Source organism: Borostomias antarcticus (assembly GCF_949987555.1).
Source record: "Borostomias antarcticus genome assembly, chromosome: 1".
NCBI classification, from domain to species: domain Eukaryota; kingdom Metazoa; phylum Chordata; class Actinopteri; order Stomiiformes; family Stomiidae; genus Borostomias; species Borostomias antarcticus.
Window position 1 is genome coordinate 32,361,110 of NC_140234.1, and position 21,919 is coordinate 32,383,028.

The 21,919-nt window shown below is 42.4% G+C and overlaps 1 protein-coding gene across 2 annotated transcripts in view; it reads right to left on the minus strand.

Annotated features, from left to right (window-relative positions):
- nbeab (neurobeachin b) overlaps positions 1-21,919 on the minus strand; it is a gene marked incomplete at both ends in the record, with an annotated part of 276,067 nt that overhangs the window by 62,475 nt on the left and 191,673 nt on the right. For both annotated transcript variants that reach the window (XM_084443780.1, XM_084443779.1), the window contains 3 exons: positions 761-897; positions 7,657-7,803; positions 18,939-19,063. In XM_084443780.1, coding sequence (XP_084299906.1) covers positions 761-897; positions 7,657-7,803; positions 18,939-19,063 — 409 coding nt within the window. The remainder of the gene's footprint in view (positions 1-760; positions 898-7,656; positions 7,804-18,938; positions 19,064-21,919) is intronic.

The following is a 21,919-nucleotide window of genomic DNA, read 5'->3' on the forward strand; positions in this document are numbered from 1 at the left end:
TGCGAAAGAATATACAGTACGGTCTAATTGAAAATGCACTTGAAATACACTGGATTAATACATATGTGATCTGATTTTATATTCCTGTCTCTGGAGTTATTTAAAAAGCGAATAAAACAAGCTGTTATAATTGTGTCCCATTATGATTCATTAAATGTATAAACTGTTAGTTAGGTAGCTATACTATTTATAGTAGGCTAATCAATTGAATAAATAAATGTATAGATTACCGAATTACGCACGGGGCGTTAGCCTATAGGCTACCTATTTAGACCATTATTTTCAAAGTTTCAATACAGGTTACTCCCAAAGCAGAAAAAAACACCTAAAATTGCAGTTATTATTAGAACTTAATGTGTGGGGATAATATGCTATGTGTAGCCTAGGTTATGCTAAGAGACAGGGCGCATCAGAAAGCCTGACAATGCTTCATATGCTGAGGTGAATCCTTTGCATCATTGACAACTATTGTCTGCATTTAGTTGATAATTTTCATTAATGTTATACGCCTATTAGGGTACTTCATGCTTCCTAGGTTTCAGTGCAGCAGCCCACCGAATGATCAGCCAGTGTCAAAGGTGTTTAGTGGTTAGACAGGTAGCCAAGAACCGGCCATGGTTAGGCCTATATTTTCAGTCTTGAAAAATATAAATAAATTGGCGACAAACATGCAGCAAACAAAATGAACTTGAATGAGAACCAAACCAATAGCTAGCAGTTTATCAAGCATCTGAATTAAACGAGCGTTTATTAAGCTTACCTTTGAGTCCGTTTTTTTGAAGGCAGGGTCATCCTCATCCACCTCAAAATAGATTTCCGTAGTCGTGATAGAGAGCGTTCCTCGTGCCACTATTACCGGGGCAACGAGCTGGGCGGGGGTGCTGAGAACCACAGGGCCTGGAAATAAAACATCAAGTTCAAGTGCTGATTTTCACAATTCTGATAGGTTCGATTGCTATGCAAACATTTACAAATCTGACATTTTGCTCGTTTTAATCTTATAGGCTACAGCCTATATCCCAGCATTTGAGGCTAATAGGCTATGTAGTCTACATTTTGGGGGTGCTTGGAAGAAATATAGGAAAGCTGTGTCTAGTCATCTTAGAACTTCAGCATCACCGAAAAGATTAAAAAAAACAAAAAAACATAAGCCTTTAGGCCCGTCTTTCTAAAATCGCAGTGATGCCAAGAGTAGTCTAATTGATTTAGAAAATAGCCTAAATGATTAATACAAAGGACAATTGAGTCGCACATGCGGTAAATTGTTGTATGGGCCTATTGTAGCCTATACCCCTATAATAATACACAGGCCTAGGCTATTGATGGTCAAATTTAATGTAACACATGCATACACTGTGGGCTCATTTAACTCATACAGTGACTATCAACCTAGCTCTTGAACTGAGATACCCCAATAACTGCTGCGATTTAGCCTACATAACACCTACAACGATTTAACGGTTTGTGAAAAAAAATCTTAAGAGGAAAAGAAGGTTCATCCGTTCAGTATTCACTATGGCGATTTGACCCCTAGTCAGCTGATTATGATCAGGCTTACATGCAATCCTTCTTTTTGTCTCCACCCCTCTTCCTCACCCTCTCTCCATTCTCTCAATCCTCCATGTTCTATTTGGACGTGTCGCTGTTGAGCACCGTTCTAGTTTTAGTCTCTATAGCTCAAACGAAAGTTGGGATATTTATCGATCCTCGGAACTCCAAAGAGCCACTTTAATGTCTCATCAATCTTTATCTAGGTTCCTCAGCCAATTATGGCCGATCGTGTTGCAAGATTACAAATGGATTTTGGTTTCAATTCCCAAAGCGCTCCTCGTTGCGCTTGCAGACCGCTCTGCAGTTGAATCGGCTTAGCCTGCTCTTTTTTTCTCTCCAGCGCTACATGGCTTCATTAATGTGATCTTATCTGCTCATAGTCACTGTTTAACGCAATGTTTACAAGCTTCAAGGGGAATAAATACACGGAATATCCGAGCAATGTTCAACGGCGTTTCGGTATGATTTATGGTGTTTAGGATAGGCCAATTGAATGTTGCCTATAGGTTAGACTGCCAGTGAGCAAAATAGGAAAAGCTGCAAGTTCGCGATAAATCAAATATTAGGCTACCATATTAATACAATCTAAAAATTAGCCTATCATTATTGAGCCCAACATTTCTCTATCAATAAATAGCATTTGGATGTCCAACGAAATTGGATTTACTATAGTCATCATAATTAAATATTTTGCTACTCATTTCGACGGACTATTTTCCAAATAGGTCTAAGCCTATGTTAGACAATTCAGCATCGGCCTGTAACGTGGGTGTAATGCAGTTGTATGCGATTGAATGCAACCTGAGGGTTGGCCATAGACACCAACTAGCCACCCTCAAATAGGCCTGCAACCCCTCCCCACGTAGAAAGACTAACACCTATCAAGGGTAAAGAACCAATTGCTCCATATGGCCTAGGGGGATACTTGTACAGAGAAAGACAATGAAGCATTAATCCACTGCATCCACCGCCCGTGTGAGAGGATTACCCGGTAATCCTTGGTGGGTCCTTCCATATAGCCTAGTGTTATATGAAAACATTTACGCGAGAAAATGATAGTTTATAGTTGGTGCGTCTTTATCGAACTGAATATGTTTAATCAGCCTAGCGATGATATGTAAATTATCATATCATTGGGGATAAGTGTTTTCATTTATGTAAGCTAACTATGTATTACTTGATAGGCTAGTTGATAAATATTTTATTTCCCGAAACGGGCAAACAAAACGAGTTATATATCTACATTCGATCAACGTATGTCCTTGGTCCATAATGAGTGATGATTGCTGTACCGTTTCATAATTGAAACATAGCAAACAAAAGTGTCGCTATATTCAATAGGGGTAGCACAGTCTGTATCAAATGACAGAAAACCCTGTTGTGATTAATGTATGAAATATTACAAAATAATTGTCATGCAGATACTAAAATTGCAGATATTCCCCAAAAATAAAACCACTGGTTTACACAAAGTACAAGGTCAAATTATACAATTCAATTATGAATTAGACATTTTGCTGAAGTATGCTGGCTTCCTCCCATGGAAGGTGCAGCACATCCACACAGCAAGGCTGAGGACACATGGAGTAGGTAGGAGTGTTACTCTAAAGCACTATATCAATTTACAATTCTATTTTACTGAGCTTTTGTTTTTGTATTAAAGACCTCTTGTCGTGTAGTCAGATGCAAACAAAGCGACAGCCAACCCTCAATGCCACTGCGGAGTGTAGTAACATTGAACAAAATACGATGAAATCAAAGCCTTCCTCTTTGTCAGGAGCTCGAAATTATTCTCACACTCCTCCACCCTCCTCCTCCTCTCCTCCTCCTCCTCCTCTCCACCCTCTCTCCCCTCATCTTTAGTTTCTTGGCTGGATTTGGGTTACAGATGAGCAGACAAAAGGACATGAGCGAGGCAGCGAGAGCGCAGACTGCCCTCCCAGTGTTTACTGGGGGAGCGGAGCTAATCACGGGTCTGCTGACCGCAGCTCCCCGGGCCCAAGGCTAGCGCCGGGGCTCTGGCAGCGGCAGCGGGCACTGACCCGAAGAGGCAGTTGGCGGGAGGAGGTTTGTTGTCGACGGGATCGGCTCCCAGATCTCTCTTTAAGGCCGGACGAGGCCCCGTGTGGATATAGAACAGACTCAGACTGTACATTCTGGTCACAGCAGCGCTAACTAACACTAACTCTTTGACGTTGGGCTCCCCTGCTGCTCAGAACAGGAACACACCAAACATGGCGCATGACTCCATTTAATGGCCGCTTATCTGAAGTTTTACAGTATAGTGTACATTTAGGTAAATGCATTTAGTGGTTTCAATGCGTAGAAATTGCTGACAAGAGCAGCCGTCAGATTCCATCTAATTAGCTTGTCGTCGCCTGCGATAACGACGAACGTTGAGCGATCCTGTGTTTTAGCCTTGACCTTCCTCTTCAGGCCGGGTAGAGCCGAGTTCATCTGGTCCTACGGAGCCAGGGCGATGGTGTCACACGGAGCCCTTGGCAGCAGGCCGACGCCCTGGGGACAGGACTATACAGGGCGAGGGACGTCAGTCATCCTCTCCCCTGGGACTCATCTCCGGGATCCCATCTCTGTTGATCTGAGCCCTACTCCATGTCTTCATCAACCACATCTACCGAGCCTCACATTAGTGATGCAGATGATCATAAGAGCATGGGTCATTTACAGTACATGAGAACATAAATGGCTGCTATGATAAACGGCAGTAGTCTATTGTGAAATGGGGCTACGTATTCTTTACTCGATCAGTCTTTAAAACTTAAGGCACATTATGTCCCCAAAAAAAGGAGTCATGGAAAGTCTCTTACCCAGACCGTTGAGCTGCTACCAGTTCCCTTCACTCAATTTACTCCCTTATAGTCCTTGTGATTGGAGCATAGTAAAGACTTCTGGAATTCATGATAGCTGCCAGGATTGACTTTTGTATTCTTTCAAAAATGCCTGGATCCCTCAGGCATGAAAGCAGGGATGGGCTTGTCCTATTTCAGGCACTAAACACAGTTGTGGATGTAAATTCACAACCCGAGTGAACTCTGGCTAACATCCCCTTAAAAGACCCTGACAATTACATCTGAAGCAGCCCAGATTTGACATAATTGTTTGGCATATATAGTTTCAGCCTGATGCCATAAAGCTATGAAGGCGGTTTGAGCTATACTCCTTGGCAACTTCTGGCAGTGAGTTGCCTATACCGACTGAGCCTTGTCGGACAAATAAGCCATTTAAACTAAGCTGAGATATTGGGCAAAAATGGTAATCAGATCATTGCACATTTTAATGAGGACAATAAATCTATGATTTAACATTAAATTGCCCTTGCCTGGGTTTGGGGGGACCAAGTCCTTGTACAGTACATTTAAGTGTTATTACTAATCAATCACACTTTACATCATATGGAAAATAACCTTGCAAACTGCATGAACCTGTTCCCCACCAGGCAAGGTTCAATTAAACATCCTTTAAGTTTAAATGTTAAGACGATTTTTTTTTTTAAAGTGTTCAGTGCTGGATTTATTTGCTAAAAATCCATCATGTCATGAAATGGCCTGTAGTAACTAGGCTTTCATCTATTAGTCATAAAATAAACACCACCGAGAGAACATGTCCAAGTGAAATAATGTCTAGACAGCATGAAAGTACTGTTGCAAAATGAGCATTGACTAATTGAGATGAGGTAAGTTCCTATTTTCTCTCCATGGAGGATAATGATTTTCCCCCTATTGTGTCCTCATAATTTTCCAATCCTTTTTCATTTGATCAAGGCTCTGTTTAGTCACTTGTGATTAGAGACATTGGCTTTATGTTAGTTTAATCACTGATTGCTTGAGCCGTTTTCAGGTAAATTGTGATGTTTTGAGAGTGATCATCAATCCAGTGTTAATTTAACTTGGAATGAGAAACTTGCCTCTGTAGATAAACACTCTGGGAAGGGAAGGAGCTGAGGACATCCAAAGACAACAGGAGGCCTTCATTAGAACTACCTTAAAGGATACTTATTATGGACAACACACACACGCATGCGCGCACACACACGTGCACACACACACCTAAATGCATACACACACACACACGCACGCACACACACACCTATATGCACACATACATACACACACATGCACGTGTGCACACACACACGCACACACCTACATGCACACACACATAGACACACACACGCATGTGCACACACACACCTACATGCACACACACACATACACACACCTACATGCGCACAAACACACACACACACACACACACACACACACACACGCACACGCACACGCACACGCACACACACACACACACACACACACACTTCAATTTCACCAAAGATGAAAGATGACGTTTCAAACGGTTTCATCTGGTCACCATGCAAACACTTTCCAGATGAATGACGAGTGACAAATGCATGAGATAAAACAAGATTTCCAGAAATGTAATACAAAACGTTAAATATGAAGCATTGTGAAAAGCGAATTAAGACAGGAAATCACACGAGCCCTAACTCTTAATTTGACCTTTGCACTTAAAAGGTTCTCCAGCATACTGTACCTGTGCCTAGCGTTGACACCTTCTTTAGTACTGTTGCTCTGTTGATCTACTGAACTTCACACATATCACATCACCAGGCAACTCAATCCATACAGTTAGTTCATTCATAGCCTTTAGTTGTTTATGCTCTTGATCTTAGGATGGCTTGGAGATGCAGAGATGCTCCTCTCAAGTTCTTAGACATGCTACTCAGGGATTTAGATATAAGGGCTGATAGTCCAGGAGATAGTTTGGAACAACTACTGTAATGCCTTTCTTGTCACAAATATATTGTTTCATAAAACAAATATGTCATAAAACAGAAAAACTGTATTGAGTTATAGACAAAGACAAGTGCAAGCTAATAGTCTTAAATAATCAATTGATTTCACTTCACAATTAATTGAAATTTCTATAGATAATGAATTGAAATGTCTAAAGAACATCAGTGAAAACATGTAATTACTACTGCCATTATAGGCAAACCTACTGTAAGAGTATGTATTTCTGTTTAGCTACAGTATAGATGTGAATGAGTGGAACGGGATCATGTCTTACAACAAAAATTGGGCTGTTTGAGAGAATATTTGAATCTTAAATGTCCCGGTGATGAGAACGTGAAGTACAGTAGATCAACAGAGCTACTAGAACAGTAGAAAATGTCAAAGCTGAGTACGCTGGATAATCTGCAAAGTTCAAATTAAAAGTTCTGGAGGTCATTTGAATTTCCGGTCATTTTTGTGAGCTTTTCACAATTATAATATTAACTTCAAACATAGTTTTTTGGATTACAATTACAGACTTTCAACCCATACGGTGATATGAAATGATGTAATGTTAACCTAAATTGTGATGATCCTGCTCCCACACATGTACTGTAGTACACAAACACCTTTAAAGCTACTTGACAGAAAATGCAGATTTTGGATAATGTGTACTTAATGAGGCTGAGTCTGTAGCCTCAATTAGTGAGGCTGGTTCAAATTCTCTCTCAATACAACCTAGTTCCCAGGCTCATCTCGCGTGGAGAAAGCCTGCTAAAGAATCCACTTCATTCAGGTCCTCGGTGGAGGAGAAGAACATGCATCCGACTTTTTCTTTCCTAGGATGGTGACAGAATGTTCCCAAACTAATTTAATTGGTCGTGTGTCCATTTCTTATTGGGGCACTGATCTAAGTTCTAAAGAGGGATCTTTACGAGGCCAACTACGTCTTCACTAGGCCAACTTAGACAATTGTCTGTTATATTTCTAGTATAGTGGATCACAAATCGTTGCCAACAATACTGAGAGCATTGTCTTGGCATATTTCACTCTTACTGGTATACATGTCAGAATTAATGCCAGATGTCTGAAGACATGTCAACACACTGTCCACTGAGTCAAACTCAAGACCCTGGCATAAAGACATGAAAAACGTTGAATCCCCTATCCTCTACCTTTCCATGCTGGGTTAGAAGGGAGGACAGCAGCAGGGGTCAGAGGTCAGATCAGTGTGTAAGGACCATGGGTCACGCTGGATGCAGAGGTACATGGAGGCGCTCGTGTGTTCACTCACCAGCCAGGTTGTCCATCTCCTTCTCCTGCAGCAGACTGCCCGTGTCATCGTCCCCCTCCAGCATGAGCTCTGTCTCTGGGTTCGGGCTGGACACCGCTGGGCTGCGGAACGCCTTCTTCCACTTGACCACCTCGTCCTCCTCTGTGCCTGCCAACAAGAGTACGGTGAGGGGAAACAGTCAGACCTCTCCTGGACCTCAAAGACCAGACTCCCATCGGCGTTGTATTAAGGCATACAGTTACCGTGAGTGAAAGTGTCAAAGGAGGATCTAGTTTTGATTGTTTCATAAAATGCATACTATAACATTTGGCAAGCTACAGTACGAGAGGCTGTTACCGTAATAAGAATCTCTGTGAAACATGCTGATAAATTACTTGATAAGCCAGATGAAGTGAACTCTAGCCATGTTGTATGTCACAGTAAACACACGGACACATTTGTGATGAATACATTTTCTACGGCTTTTTGGGCATTTCACCCTTTGTTTTCAGACAAGGTGAAACACCATTTGTTTTTTGAACTGCAAACGTGTGTTGAGAATACTGTACGACTACAGCTCATAGTTGATTAGGGATGACGGTTGTGCAGCTTTCAGAGCCTCTATAAGAATGAGATTGACCAGGCGGGAAAATTAAGGGACTGCTTACACCACCAAAGTGTATCATATAGCTATACTGGAACAGTACGATCCCCCAAGAGGCTAAGTCCATACATCCTGCAACCAGAGCGCTCACAATGCATTTATCAAGTTAGATTAGCGCAACTCGCTACATGCTAGCAACACATGAGTGCTCACTGACATCTAGGTGGATTTGTCTTCTTTAAGGTCATATCTGTGAGAGGCTGGGAGAGAGAGGCTGCGTGTGAGAGGCTGGGAGAGAGAGGCTGCATGTGAGAGGCTGGGAGAAAGAGGCTGCGTGTGAGATGCTGGGAGAGAGAGGCTGCGTGTGAGAGGCTGGGAGAGAGAGGCTGTATGTGAGAGGCTCGGAGAGAGAGGCTGCGTGTGAGAGGCTGGGAGAGAGAGGCTGCGTGTGAGAGGCTGGGAGAGAGAGGCTGTATGTGAGAGGCTGGGAGAGAGAGGCTGCGTGTGAGAGTCTGGGAGAGAGAGGCTGCGTGTGAGAGGCTGGGAAAGAGAGGCTGCGTGGAAGGAAAGTAGAACACGTATCGAGGAATGTGAGGCGGCTGACACACATCTGAAATGTTTTCTTTCTCCACAGTGCTCGCTCCCCTGAGGAACATGTCCCTCGTCTTGAAGAGGTCACGTTTGACTGTTGTTGCCGTTGCCGTAAAAAAAAAGGAGAGAAAAACTCTGCTTCCTGCTCTGTCTCCTATCTGGAGAACTGTGTTTTCATCAGACGCAGGGAAATAGTCCGAGCGTTAGGGAAATTATTTCAGCGCAGCGTTAAAAGCAAAAAGCCAACCTGTGGTCACGGATCAAAGTCAAATGTGCGAAACTTAAAACTGTAATTCTTTAAAACCTCATGATTATGTTCTGGATAAATGATCATGATTATGTTCTGGGTAAATGATCATGATTATGTTCTGGGTAAATGAGGGGAATTGAGGATCCAATGTGTTGACTGACCAGATGGAGGACAGGACCTCAGTGGGAACCAGACTGAATACACCAGGCACATTTTGGCAGGAACATGAGCAACATCAGAAAGAGAGAGAGAGAGAGAGAGAGGCGGGGGAGGGGTCAGATGAGCAAACGACGTTGTCCACAATGCAATTTAGTTCGTCTATCACAGAGACTAAAATGTTGAGCTAAAATGAATGATAGCTATTGAAGTCTGGAATCAGCTAAGAACGGTGGAATATATATCAATTTGTCTACATCAACGCTTTAATAGCCCAAAGGTGTCAAGGCAGCCTCACTTAGAAAGCTCTTAGCCTGCTCCCCGTTCCCCTCTTCACAGACAGAAAGGAGCGACTGGACCACCTCGGGTCAGTCATCATTCATGAGTGACCTGAAGAGAACAACTTGACCCCTGCGTACCCAGAGGTTGGACCATGGGTAGGAGTTGAACAGCAGTGACTCAACCTCCAAAACTGCTCTACAGGACAGAATAGCAACCGACTGTTAGGGCTAAAACTGTGTGATTTCGATATATTAAAAATAGGATTAATACAACCATCACGTGCTTTTTTTTTTACATAGCCTGTTTACCACAAACTTATATAATACATGTATGAGAAATATACAGTATAGAATACAATATGACAATCTTTTTTTTTTTGTATATTTACCATAAGAATTAGGTACAGTAGTTATGTTTCTGCATTTGTAACTGTGGTGACATAATACAGTATGTCGATATATATATATATATATATATAGTATATATATAGATATTGCGAGTCTTAAATGTATGTGATGAAATCTAGCTTATGTAGGATTCTTGAAAAGGCTATAGTTCTAGTCAAATACATTTTACAGTTCTCAGAGAAGCCCAGAACAGAAAATATTTCAGTGTTAGATAGTTTTACTGTTTAATATGGAACCAATAAGAGTTGAAAGGCTTACAAAAGGTTCCAGGTTTTATATAGCAGGAACTCTGCAGTATTTTGTGGCATGGGACATACAGTACATTTTTATAGCACAGTTGAGTCAGTCTGCTCTCTTAACACACCCCCTAAAACTCCTTGCAAAGAATTCGATGGCATGATGTTTTACTTAAATGCCAACTATTTTCTGAGAGCAGTTTCCTAAAGAGGAATAAGGCAGATTGTTTATTCTGGTTAATTTAAAATATGTAACCATACTGTATATATACTGTAATATGAAAACTATGAGTGTCTTTGTCAAAGTACATACATAACAATAATACATACATACATATAATAAATTGTATTTATATAGCTCCTTTCCAGATACTCAAAGCCTCACCTCATCCACTACCAACATCACACACACTGGTGATACTCGTCTGCCATAGCAGTAAGTTAAGGCAACGACCAGATGAGGTAATGTCATTGTAGAAAGAAGACTATATGCCTGTAGGGATTTGAAATCCCTGACTAGGTGGCCATGATACAGACTAATGGTACAACAATTTAGATGACTCAATAATGACTACCTAAGACTTAGATTCTAACTGTAAAGCAGAGAATCGGACATGCATCAATCTTTGTTGGCCCTGTTAAAATGCCTGTGATCGTTTTTTTGTCCACCACACATTGTTGACCTGATGACAACCATTTTAGACAGGCATAAACTCTCGGCCGTAAATCCCACCACAAAGAATGCAGCTGGTTTCCAAACTGGGAAAAGACTAAACGTCTGACAGATATGTGTGGATGTCATAACCTCAGTTCTAACTCAACCTATAACATTCTAGCAAGTGGCTTTGTGCTTTATTATATAACGTGAAATAGTAATCCTACAGTACATGCGGGCATTAGACCACATATCACTGTTTTGACAGTGTTCCATATAGCCTGCACTGACATTTACCAGATGATATCTATCCCAGATTACAGCCTATAGGGTACCTGTAGCATTAACACAGAACACATTAACCCTACACCCTTTTCATTCAACCTTTATTTATTTAGACTCGAGAGTACACTGTACATAAAGTACAAGTTAAAGGTACCCAACGAAACGTGAATCAAAACAATCCGTTCTTTGTTTATTTTCGAAATTCGAAATGTCGTTCCTACCTTTTAATTTATTCACAAAATGATATTTAGCTAATGTTTGGAAAACAACAAAGATGTGTGAAACGTCACTATTATGAGCTCCGCATATTGACGCAATGACGTAGTACGCGATTTTTGGGGACCACCTTCTCAAATTTGCTCTAGAGCGCATACTAGTGGTCAAAAACTACATTGGGTACCTTTAACAGTAAACTAATGTTTTTTGTGACCCTTATTGTAAAATGTGACCAATAATATCTTTAAACACCTAGGGTTAAAATACAAAAAATACAAATCTGAGTTATTAAAAACAAGTACAAACTGAAGTGCAAAGATTAACAATAAGAGATCGGAACTGTGCAAAAGTAGGCATCTCTTTCCTTTACATTTATTTACAGCACACTCACAGATTAAGCTAGAACGGCAGACGGAAAGTGCAGACCTCCACCCATGATGCTGGTCGTCAGCATGTGCACACATTAGGGTATAGATAGGCTACTTAAAGGAGACAAATGTCAAAAATATACTTGTGGTGCCTCTCCGTTGAAGTTTATGAGCAGTTAGGTTTGACACAGCTGGGGTCAGCTGAACGGGTGCTCTTCAGCTTTGCTCTCTGATGGATCTCAGCTTGATACAGTATGACAGGACCGACAGCAGTGATCTAGTGCTGGCTATCTACGAGCATAACTACATAATTCAAAGCAGTTGATCTAAGCTATCATTAAATTATTTGTGTCCAAATGCCTGCAAATTAGTTAGGTAGCTAGCTAGCTCAATCAATCCTTCCCAGCATGTTAGATAAAAGACGAATACTAATAATTTACAAAACGACTGAAAGATTGCACCTTTTAGCGCTAGATCAGGTTGTGATTGTATGTGCCTAATTTAACAAGACACACAGTTCTTCGCTGTTTAGACTTGGAAGAAAAAACCTCCATGCATATGCTGTATATTTTTCCTAAATGTACAGTAAGCAGAATCTGGACTGGTCAGAGACAGCACCCCTGAGATGTTCTGGCTCTCTAACCTCTCAGAATGTGGACTGGTCAGAGACAGCACCCCTGAGATGTTCTGGCTCTCTAACCTCTCAGAATGTGGACTGGTCAGAGACAGCACCCCTGAGATGTTCTGGCTCTCTAACCTCTCAGAATGTGGACTGGTCAGAGACAGCACCCCTGAGATGTTCTGGCTCTCTAACCTCTCAGAATGTGGACTGGTCAGAGACAGCACCCCTGAGATGTTCTGGCTCTCTAACCTCTCAGAATCTGGACTGGTCAGAGACAGCACCCCTGAGATGTTCTGGCTCTCTAACCTCTCAGAATCTGGACGGGTCAGAGACAGCACCCCTGAGATGTTCTGGCTCTCTAACCTCTCCTCATAATGGCTGACCTCTAACAATGCGCTCTAATCACCACAAGTGCAAGATCATAGGATTTTACTTTTCTATGGGCCAATGAGGGTGCATCTCAAGGAGCTAGTAGGCTGTGTTCGAAATAGCATACAGTACTAAAGTACTGCCTACTACATACTCAATGTGTCAGTACTGCATACTGCCTACTAAATACATAATTAAGTATGCCATTACCAGTAGACAGAAATATACAGCAACCAAGAATACATTTTGCACCAGCCATGATAGCGGGGAGCAGACTAAACGCTGTTGTAATTTTGTCTCTACGACGGTTAATGTCACTTTATTCAATTTTAATATTTTTTCAGTGAAAAGTAACCATGCTGATTCCCAATATGTGGTCAGTTTATCCAAATAACACCTGTTTGTAAATCTGTTGCAACATATTGGGTTTCCTCTTCTGTAACGTTACCTTAACGTCCTGGGTCCAGAGTCCCACTGAGCAAAGACACGTCTAAAAGACGTCTTTTAGATGTCTTTTCTGTCTTTTTCGGACGTCCAAAGACATCCAATTGGTAGCCAGAATGAAAGTTTTTTTAGACGTTCAGATATTGAACCCGTTTTGCACGTCCACAGACGTCTTAGAGGGGTCCAAGCCAGACGTTTGAATATTGAGGGGTCCAGCAGACGGACAAACGGGGTTCTGGACCGACGGACGTTATTAAGACATGATCTGAACGTCTCCCTGACGTTGTGTGTTTGCTGGGGTAGCTCCTGTTTCATGTTCACTCATCAACATCTTATATATTAACATTTTATGATATATCAACATCTTATCATTTTATCCAACCATGCCCCTTACCAGATGACGGAGACAATCAGCTTGTCGTCTGCAGTACATGATTCAGATGTATATGATTTTTGTATTTCACTAGTTTAAGTGAGCTCACTAGCTCGCAGTATATTAATGTGATGTGAACTGTTGAGATGAGAGAAAAAGTGAGAATCTTCTTTAATTACAATTAATCATATCTATCATAGAATCAGAACACTGGCAGACTCATGAATAAATTAATATTTAAAGTGATCAATTAATCTTCATGCATCAAACATTTCTAGAAGTGGAAAGGGCCTCATTAGCCTATGATCATAGAAATGGCAGCATTGCGCTTGCCGGTAAACTTCTTCACCCTCCCTTGAAGAAACGAACAACGATACGGCGTTATTAATCATGGTTACTCATCACACATCTACATTTACATCTCAGTTGTAACTAAGGTGTTATTAGCCAACTCGCTAACCTCTATGCTAAATTACCATGTAGGCTATGAGGCTAACAGGCTTGCAGGCCAGTCGAGCGAGACATACAATTCATATTACAGTTTGGTTACTCACATTAGTATGTGCTGTGTTTCTGGCTGGTGCCAGAAGGAGTCTGCCGTTGAGCAGTCTGAAGAGATGCAATGCATTTTGGGCCGGCTGAGTATGTGCAGTAAGCTCATACTGCATACTCAGAGATTCGTGCTAATCTAGTATGCAGTACTACCAGGCATTTCTCGCATACACCAAATCCACATACTGTACTATGGAATTGGAACGCACTACATACTGAATTTTTCGAACAGTCGAGGTCTTCTGGCTACAGATGACAAGGGAGTTTCCTCAGTACATTTTTCTCCTCTTTTCCTTGAAGGATGAAGGGCACTTCACTTTATTGAAATATCCCCTTGCTGTCACTGTTTCATTCAGAAAGCTTGACCATATTTGGATATATTGGGGTGTTTATACTGTATAAGCTACCTGTACAAACCAATTTCTCTTGCATGGTTAGAGTTGCCATTGGGTAAATATTTCAATTGCAAATGTTAATTTTAAATCGAAAAATTATCTTTAAAGGAACTTTAAATCAGACTAATTTTGCCTCTAGTGACTCAACTCAAGGGAGTGGCTCTATGGAGAAGGCAGCGTGGACACGACAGTAAAGCCCTACCTGAATGGAAATTGGAAGGGGTTGGATAAAGGCTGAAATTAGGGCAGTTACAGTAGTTGCCCTTTAAAATACTTGAACAAATCACAATTTGGAATAGTTAAAAATACATATTTTCTAACATATTTGTAAATACTCAAAAACTATTCAAAAGGTATTTGAAAGTAATTTAAATAGTATTTGACCCTAGAAATTAGGGACATATCCTTCTGTGATACAGCCCATCTGGTTCAGTGAACATCATAACTTTGATGTAAGAGGGTTTGTACAGGGTTTGTACAGGCTCTACCTATGGTAGTCATCTTTAATTCATACTCAGCATTTTGCTGTGCGTGTCCAATGTGCCTGCCACCACACATTTAAAGGAGCCTCATCATCTCTCTGTCTAAATGAGATCTGATCACATCTGGATCTGGACAACAGACCTGTTGATCCTAACATCAACCTACAATATGGAGCACATGTAACAAGTGTGTCAGGATTTCTTTATTGCTATGATAAACTGAGCTGGATCAGTGAAAGAAGACCTCTGTGAAGACGTTGTATTCGTAGCGCGCCCTTGCTGACTCATTTCAATCAGCAACATGGATCGTTCTTCTCTGGCCTTACTTGGGAGGGTGGGTGTACCAAAACTGCTCCAGGCAGGCTGCAGGCACCCAACATAAACTGAATGCACCCTAACAGCTTATTTTCACTTTTAGGTTCTACTTAACATCACAGTATGCTATCAGTTCCACTGTTCTAGGTGACATACTGAGGCTCTACTAAAAATGTTAGGAAGAACATATACAGGTACTGTATGTCTTTGAATGCTCATCCAAGGTCAGTAAACCTTCTAAATTAATTTCCGCTGTCTAGTAAAATACACAGTACATGGCTAGGGTATAGAGAGGGGCAGGTTCTGATGGTGTTGTGCAATCCTGTTGTAACAGGCTATAAAGAACTCTGTCCAGGATTGTGTCTTAGTGCAGCAGGTCAGAGAAAAGCTATTCACCTGAAATTAGTCAGCAAGGGCACGTGGAGGTAAAACACCCCGTTAAACACCTGGATCAATATTAACCTGACTTCCATTTCATGCTTGCCCAATTCCAATCAGTTAACAATATACTCTATAGTGGGACTTGCCTCCTTGTAACTGGATAGGTTATTATGGGCACTGGGCAGAAAAAGAACACACTTGCTACACAGAGGCAGGGTTTAACCTCCCTGCGCACACACACGCACGCTCGTGCACCCCCCCCCCCACACACACACACACACAGATGCACGCACGCACACAAAATTCTCCACATTCAAGAAAGTCCTGAAGAACCAAAACACACAGCCCTATTGTCAGAAACTAGGATGTTCAGGTGTCTTGGCTATTCACAGGAAAAAGTTTTCTCTGTGAGATCTTTAGATGTAAGTCTTCATTGACATGGCTTTCATTTTCCCCTCGTGAGCTGTTGGAAAGACTGACGTTTACAACGAACAGAACAACGTAATCTATGTCTCTTTAAATCTTACTGAAGTCTGCCCTCTTCTAACTCTACTGGGTGTCTATATTGTCACATCCTGCTGTCAAACCAGGAACTGTGGTGTCATGTGGACGACCCACTGTTCCTCCTCATAGGAATCCTGCATTCTCAGGCCTTTTTAATGACTCTCTAGAGCTAACTTACACAAGCCTTCTTGTTTTTCTACTCAAATCACCACCATACACAGCCCAATCCATCTAATAAATTATACGGGTACCTGTCAAATTCCAGGAAACAAAGTTTGAGAAAGGATAATAATAAATGTGTTGCTTTGACCTCCTAGACTTGTGTTATCTGCTAATATCATAACTCATAAATAAGAAGTGAACAGACGTCAGAACATGAACTTCCAAGGTAAATTTAACAAGGTCACGGTTTGTCAAAGCCACTACAAGCAAACAAAACAAAGAAAAAATAAGAACACTTTCCTAGTTGCGACTCATAAAAAATACCTCCATCCACATGAGTGACAAAATCAGCCTGGAGGTGGCCCTCGCCTCAGTGGGAGAGGCAGACTAACATCTGACCACAGGCAAGCCCTTTCACATGACTAGCCTATGCATTATTTCACTCGTTAGAACCACCAGGCGGCACAGGGACTTCAACAAGTCCTCCATCAACAACAGCTCTGGGAAAATACTGATATCAAGGGAGAGAGAGAGAGAGAGAGGGGGGGAGAGAGAGAGAGAGAGGAGGGGTAGAGAGAGAGAGAGAGAGAGAGAGGGGGAGAGAGAGAGAGAAAGAGAGAGAGAGTGAGAGAGAGAGAGAAAGAGAGAAAGATAACCAATGAAAGAACACAGGGAACAGAAAACAACAGCAGTACTGTAACGTAACTCTACACAGGAAACACAAACTATGTGCTGTTGACATTTAGTTTTAGTCTGCATCAGCAAAAAAAAAGCCCAAACTTTAACTAATAGTTCCCCCCCAACTGGAAAGAAGAGCTTGCGCATAGAAACGAGGACAGGGTAAAAATGGAGAGCAGACGGTGTAATTACTGAGTGTGCGCCATGTACATGAGCCACCTGCAGTTCAGAGAGCAGCTGGCGTGTGTGTGTGTGTGTGTGTGTGTGTGTGTGTGTGTGTGTGCGCGCGCGCGTGTGTGTGTGTGCTATCTCCAGCCCCGGGCCTGGCTGTGACACAGATACAGGCCATCAGCCAGATGAGGGGCGGCACCCTGAACCCAACCGACGATCTGCCAAACCTACTGAAGTCATCAGACACACAAACACACATGGTGGGGTCAGAGCAGGCAAAGGGTCCAGCAACGCCCGGCAGGGGTTATGGATACATAGACATCAACTCTTTGTTTATGAAACACTGCTATAATGCTCATGAATTTAGGCTAGCAACAGTGCGGGATGAGAGGGAATGTTTTCGGTGGCGTGTGTTCGCCGGTTGGTTCGCTAGTTTGTTTGTTGGTTCGTTAGCAGGATTACGCAGAAATTACCAGGCCGACTTTCATGAAACTCGGTGGAAGGTTGTAACATGGACCAACTTAGAACCCATTACATTTTGGAGTGGATCCGAATCACGGGGCATATCCACTAATTAAAACAAAGCTTAAGAGTGAAACCAGCTCTCGGTCTGGGGGCTATAGAGACACAAGGTTTGTACTGGGGGAGGCGGGGAGGAGCCTGGAGTTCACAGAGCCGCTCCCTGCATCTCAGACTTGCCCCAAACTGGCCAAAACCAAAATGGCCGCCCATTCACCTCTGTTCATTTTTTGGACCTGGGCTCTGGAGCGAAAAATTACACCCATTCACTGTCACAGAGACACGGGGTTTGGACTGACGTAAACCTCTCCACCTAACAAACGCAACAATATCAAACATGTCTTGCTTGCATGCATGTGCGCGCGCACAGAGTCAAAACAAAACGTTGAGCAAAGCCAGCACCCCGTGTGGGGGGTGCTAGAGACATGGGGTTTGGACTGGGGTGTGCGGGGGGAGAACCCGGAGTGCACTGAAGCACCTTCCGCTTGTTGCGACCCTCGGGGGGCGCAACAGAGACGCCCAAAACATGGCGACCCGTTCACCTCTGTTCATTTTTTTGGGACCGAACGAATGCAGTAACACCAAACATGTCCGACTCACACGAATGGGCGGAGTTCTGTGCTCACCGAGCACCATTTCTAGTTCCTGTTTTGTGTGGATTGAAAGGTAATTTTTTGACAAAATATCTGGAGATTTATTTCAAAAGGTACAAAAATAACAAACAAATAAATAAATAATAATGAGCTTTTTGTCTTTACAGAGTTTAAAAATCTATAGTTTTGCCCCTGAATCTTTAATAAATCTGCTCTATTCAATTATTTGCAGGCAGGAGTAAAGGACCCAGAGTTTTAAACAGGACTGAGCCGCTTCCCTTTATAAGGCAGTGTTACGTGACACGGAGCAAAATCGACACATTGTGGTGGGTGACATGACCGAGTCAATGAGGGAAAGTTTCAGAAAAAGAACGAGTGATCCAATTTGCTCTTAACTACGTGTGGTGGGAGAGGTAAAAAAGTGCAATAAAATGGAGGTGCCATGTTCGATTGACAGGGCCCATAAATATGTTCCCTATAAAAATGACAATGAACTTCTCTCAGCCAAGCGATATGCACCACCCACATGCGGTTTGGATTCATTTTTTACTACCATTCTTAAGCACATATATGTGAGGCTTTGGGCTTGACACTGCTACCCTCAGCATACTACATGCATGGTGCCCTTGGATATAATCATGAAATACTGTGTAGAAATGACTTGGTCCAGACGTGAACGGGGGCCACACTAACCATAGTCCTCCAGCATTTTGCACGGGACGTCCGAATGGGAGGAGCCGAACGGGTTCCTCACAAATCGTCGCCTCCGGCGCAAGTCGTCCTCCCAGAAGTCCAGGCGCCAGAAGTCGTGCAGCTGGCTGTAAGGAGACAGACAGAAGGACGGGCAGACAGGGGGGACAGCCTGGTTAGACAGCAGCTCACAGCCCTTCCTGGTGGCCTGATTACAGCAGCCAGAGCTGCGTAACAGATCTAGAGGAGAAAAACGACGGCAGAGATAACTGAATTATATAAGGCCGAGTGGAAGCCTGCTACACAGAGGCCCGGTGATGCTGCGGTACCTAGCGTGGGGCCCCGAGCAGCAGGCGCTGAGACAGCAGCCACTGCGCACATAAATCACCGGCTCCCCCATTAACAACTACAGCATCAAATTACAAGTATAAATGGCGCAGCTTGCCTCCTTTTTTACAATGTTTTTTAACAACTCTTGTAAATCAAAGGTAGGGCCCTCAATGCACACAGCGTGGGGTTTAATGATTGGGGGTCTCGGGACAGTTGAAGCACAGGCCTATAAAACAACCCCCTCCCTGCATATGTGGAATCATGATTAAAATAATGTGCTGAAATATTCATTGAAATGATTCCCAGGGCCCTGGAGCAGCCCAACAGAAAATTGCATTTTTATTCATTATTAATAACAGTGAATTAGGGCTATAAAAAAGAGGAGAGAAAGGAGAAACCAGCTCCAGCATGTGGTAACCATCTTTGTAAATGATTATTTCAACATTAGCGAGGTCCTGGGATAATTTTATTACTTGCCGCTAATGCAAACCATTAAGCTGCAGGACTGGCATCGGGTTACTAAGTGCTGCTCTGGCTGAAGATATTTCAAAGACTTTCCGTTTCCTTGGGAAGAAACAAAACAAAACAAGGCAACCAATTTTCTCCAAACTGGGCTGAGCATTATGTAAAAAGATAGCGGTGATTTCAGCCACCGTGGAACAGATGGCAGTGTGACAAGACGTGATCCTTAATGCATTTAGCATTTAATTTCATATGCACAATTATTTTTATTAAATCCTAATTTTCTCTTTAAAGAACCATGGACTGATGGGAATAGTTGATGTGTTCTATTAGGAATATGGGAACTATACAAATTACATAGGAATTTTATGCAGACAGACAACGGTTTATCCCTGTCCAAGTTTCCTCCTCTGATACCTGTATTTCCACTCGAAGAACAACAACAATTCTCCTGCCAACCAACCACAGCTCTGCACAACGTCTTCAATCTTGGCAACTAATTCAAGTCCAGACAGATTAAACAGATTAAAGTGTTACAAGGGGATCACATGAAAAACGTAGCCTCCTGGTTCTATGAATATAATATCTACAAACGTCAGAAATCAGAAGGCTCAGGAGACTTAGCAGGGCTCTGACAGCCACGAGAGCTCAGTCTCAGTTAAACATCAATCAAGAGTGGCTGTGTGTGTGTGTATGTATGTGTGTGTGTACAGTATGTGCGTGTGTGTGTGTGTGTGTGTGTGTACAGTATGTGTGTGTGTGTGTACAGTATGTGTGTGTGTGTGTGTGTACAGTATGTGTGTGTGTGTGTGTGTGCAGTATGTGTGTGTGTGTGTGTGTGTGTGTGCACCATGAGCTGCTGTATGCAAAGCAACACAGAACGCCCTGGTCTTGTCCCCTGTCAATCTCCCACAAAGCTTAGCATGGCGTCAGGGAGTGGTAAAGCAAAACCCACGTACAGTAAATTATATTGTAAACGCAAGATTATACAAGGCAAAAAGATGCAAATCCAGTGTAGGACTGGGAGATTACCGTGAGAGATTATAACCTCTAAGTCTCACTACAAAAGGCTGCACATGCCAATGAGGGAGGAATCCACTCCTTTGAAGTTGTTGCCAAAATGTTTTCATTTGCGTTAAATGTGAATCAAATGCTCAAGGAATCAACCCCAAATTACAAAGATTGATTAACCAAGCGGTCCTAGTCGTCAACATTTCGATTTCTCTGCCCCTGTAGACCCCCCCACCCCACCCCACCACCTCCATCCCTCACATGTGCTTCCACTTTGGGCTGTGGTTTCCTAGTGATGGAGAGAGGGACCTGTGATACTCAAAACCCTGGTCAGCACCAGACCGGATCTGGACCGTGCCAAAGTCCTCTGATGAAGGGACCTCTTCAGTGAGGGTGGTCCGGAGGGGGGTTCTGGAGAAACGGGCTCCCCAAGGAGGTCCACAGCTGGGGGCCACAGATATCTCACACACTAGTTCACTACTTTCACCTGAAAGTGACGTCTGAGAAATCCTGCAAGGCCCCTACCCACGCTAACGCTGCTACGATGTCCCTGAAGACGAGGAGAGAGTGACCGAGAGAAAGCCCAGCCAAAAACACTCATGCTTTACCTGGAATTCCTCGGAATACAACATTTAACGGGCGTGCGTTTTCTCTCTTGGCAGGAGAGTGTGAAGTATGGAAAATAAATCCAGATGCTGCATACTGTGAGAAAGAAAGAGTAAGAGCTGTGTAAAAAAAATAAAAATAAAAATAAAGTCCTTTATGTTGATTCCTTGATATACTGTATGATTATGTAGAATTTCTTATTCCTGTTACAGCATATGAACATTTACACAACATAATTGAACTACAAAACATGCCTAAAGTGTATGCAGAAGTAATTCTTCTTTGTTCGAATAGAGAAGAATTACACATGAATAACAATGTCTGGGTGACAAAAAAAATTACAATTTTGTAAATATGGCAAGTGTCAACGAAGCCAGAAATGAAATGATGCAAAACGTTAAACAAACACACACACAGCCAAATAACTACACGTTAATAGAGAACAATAGCAATCCACGGTAGTGCATATCTACATTTTTTTACATGTTTTGGAGCCGAGTCCTCCACCACTACAATATGTATAATGCGTCAATACAGAGCTAGCTTCTGACAAGACTGTTCGTCTAACAGCCTTC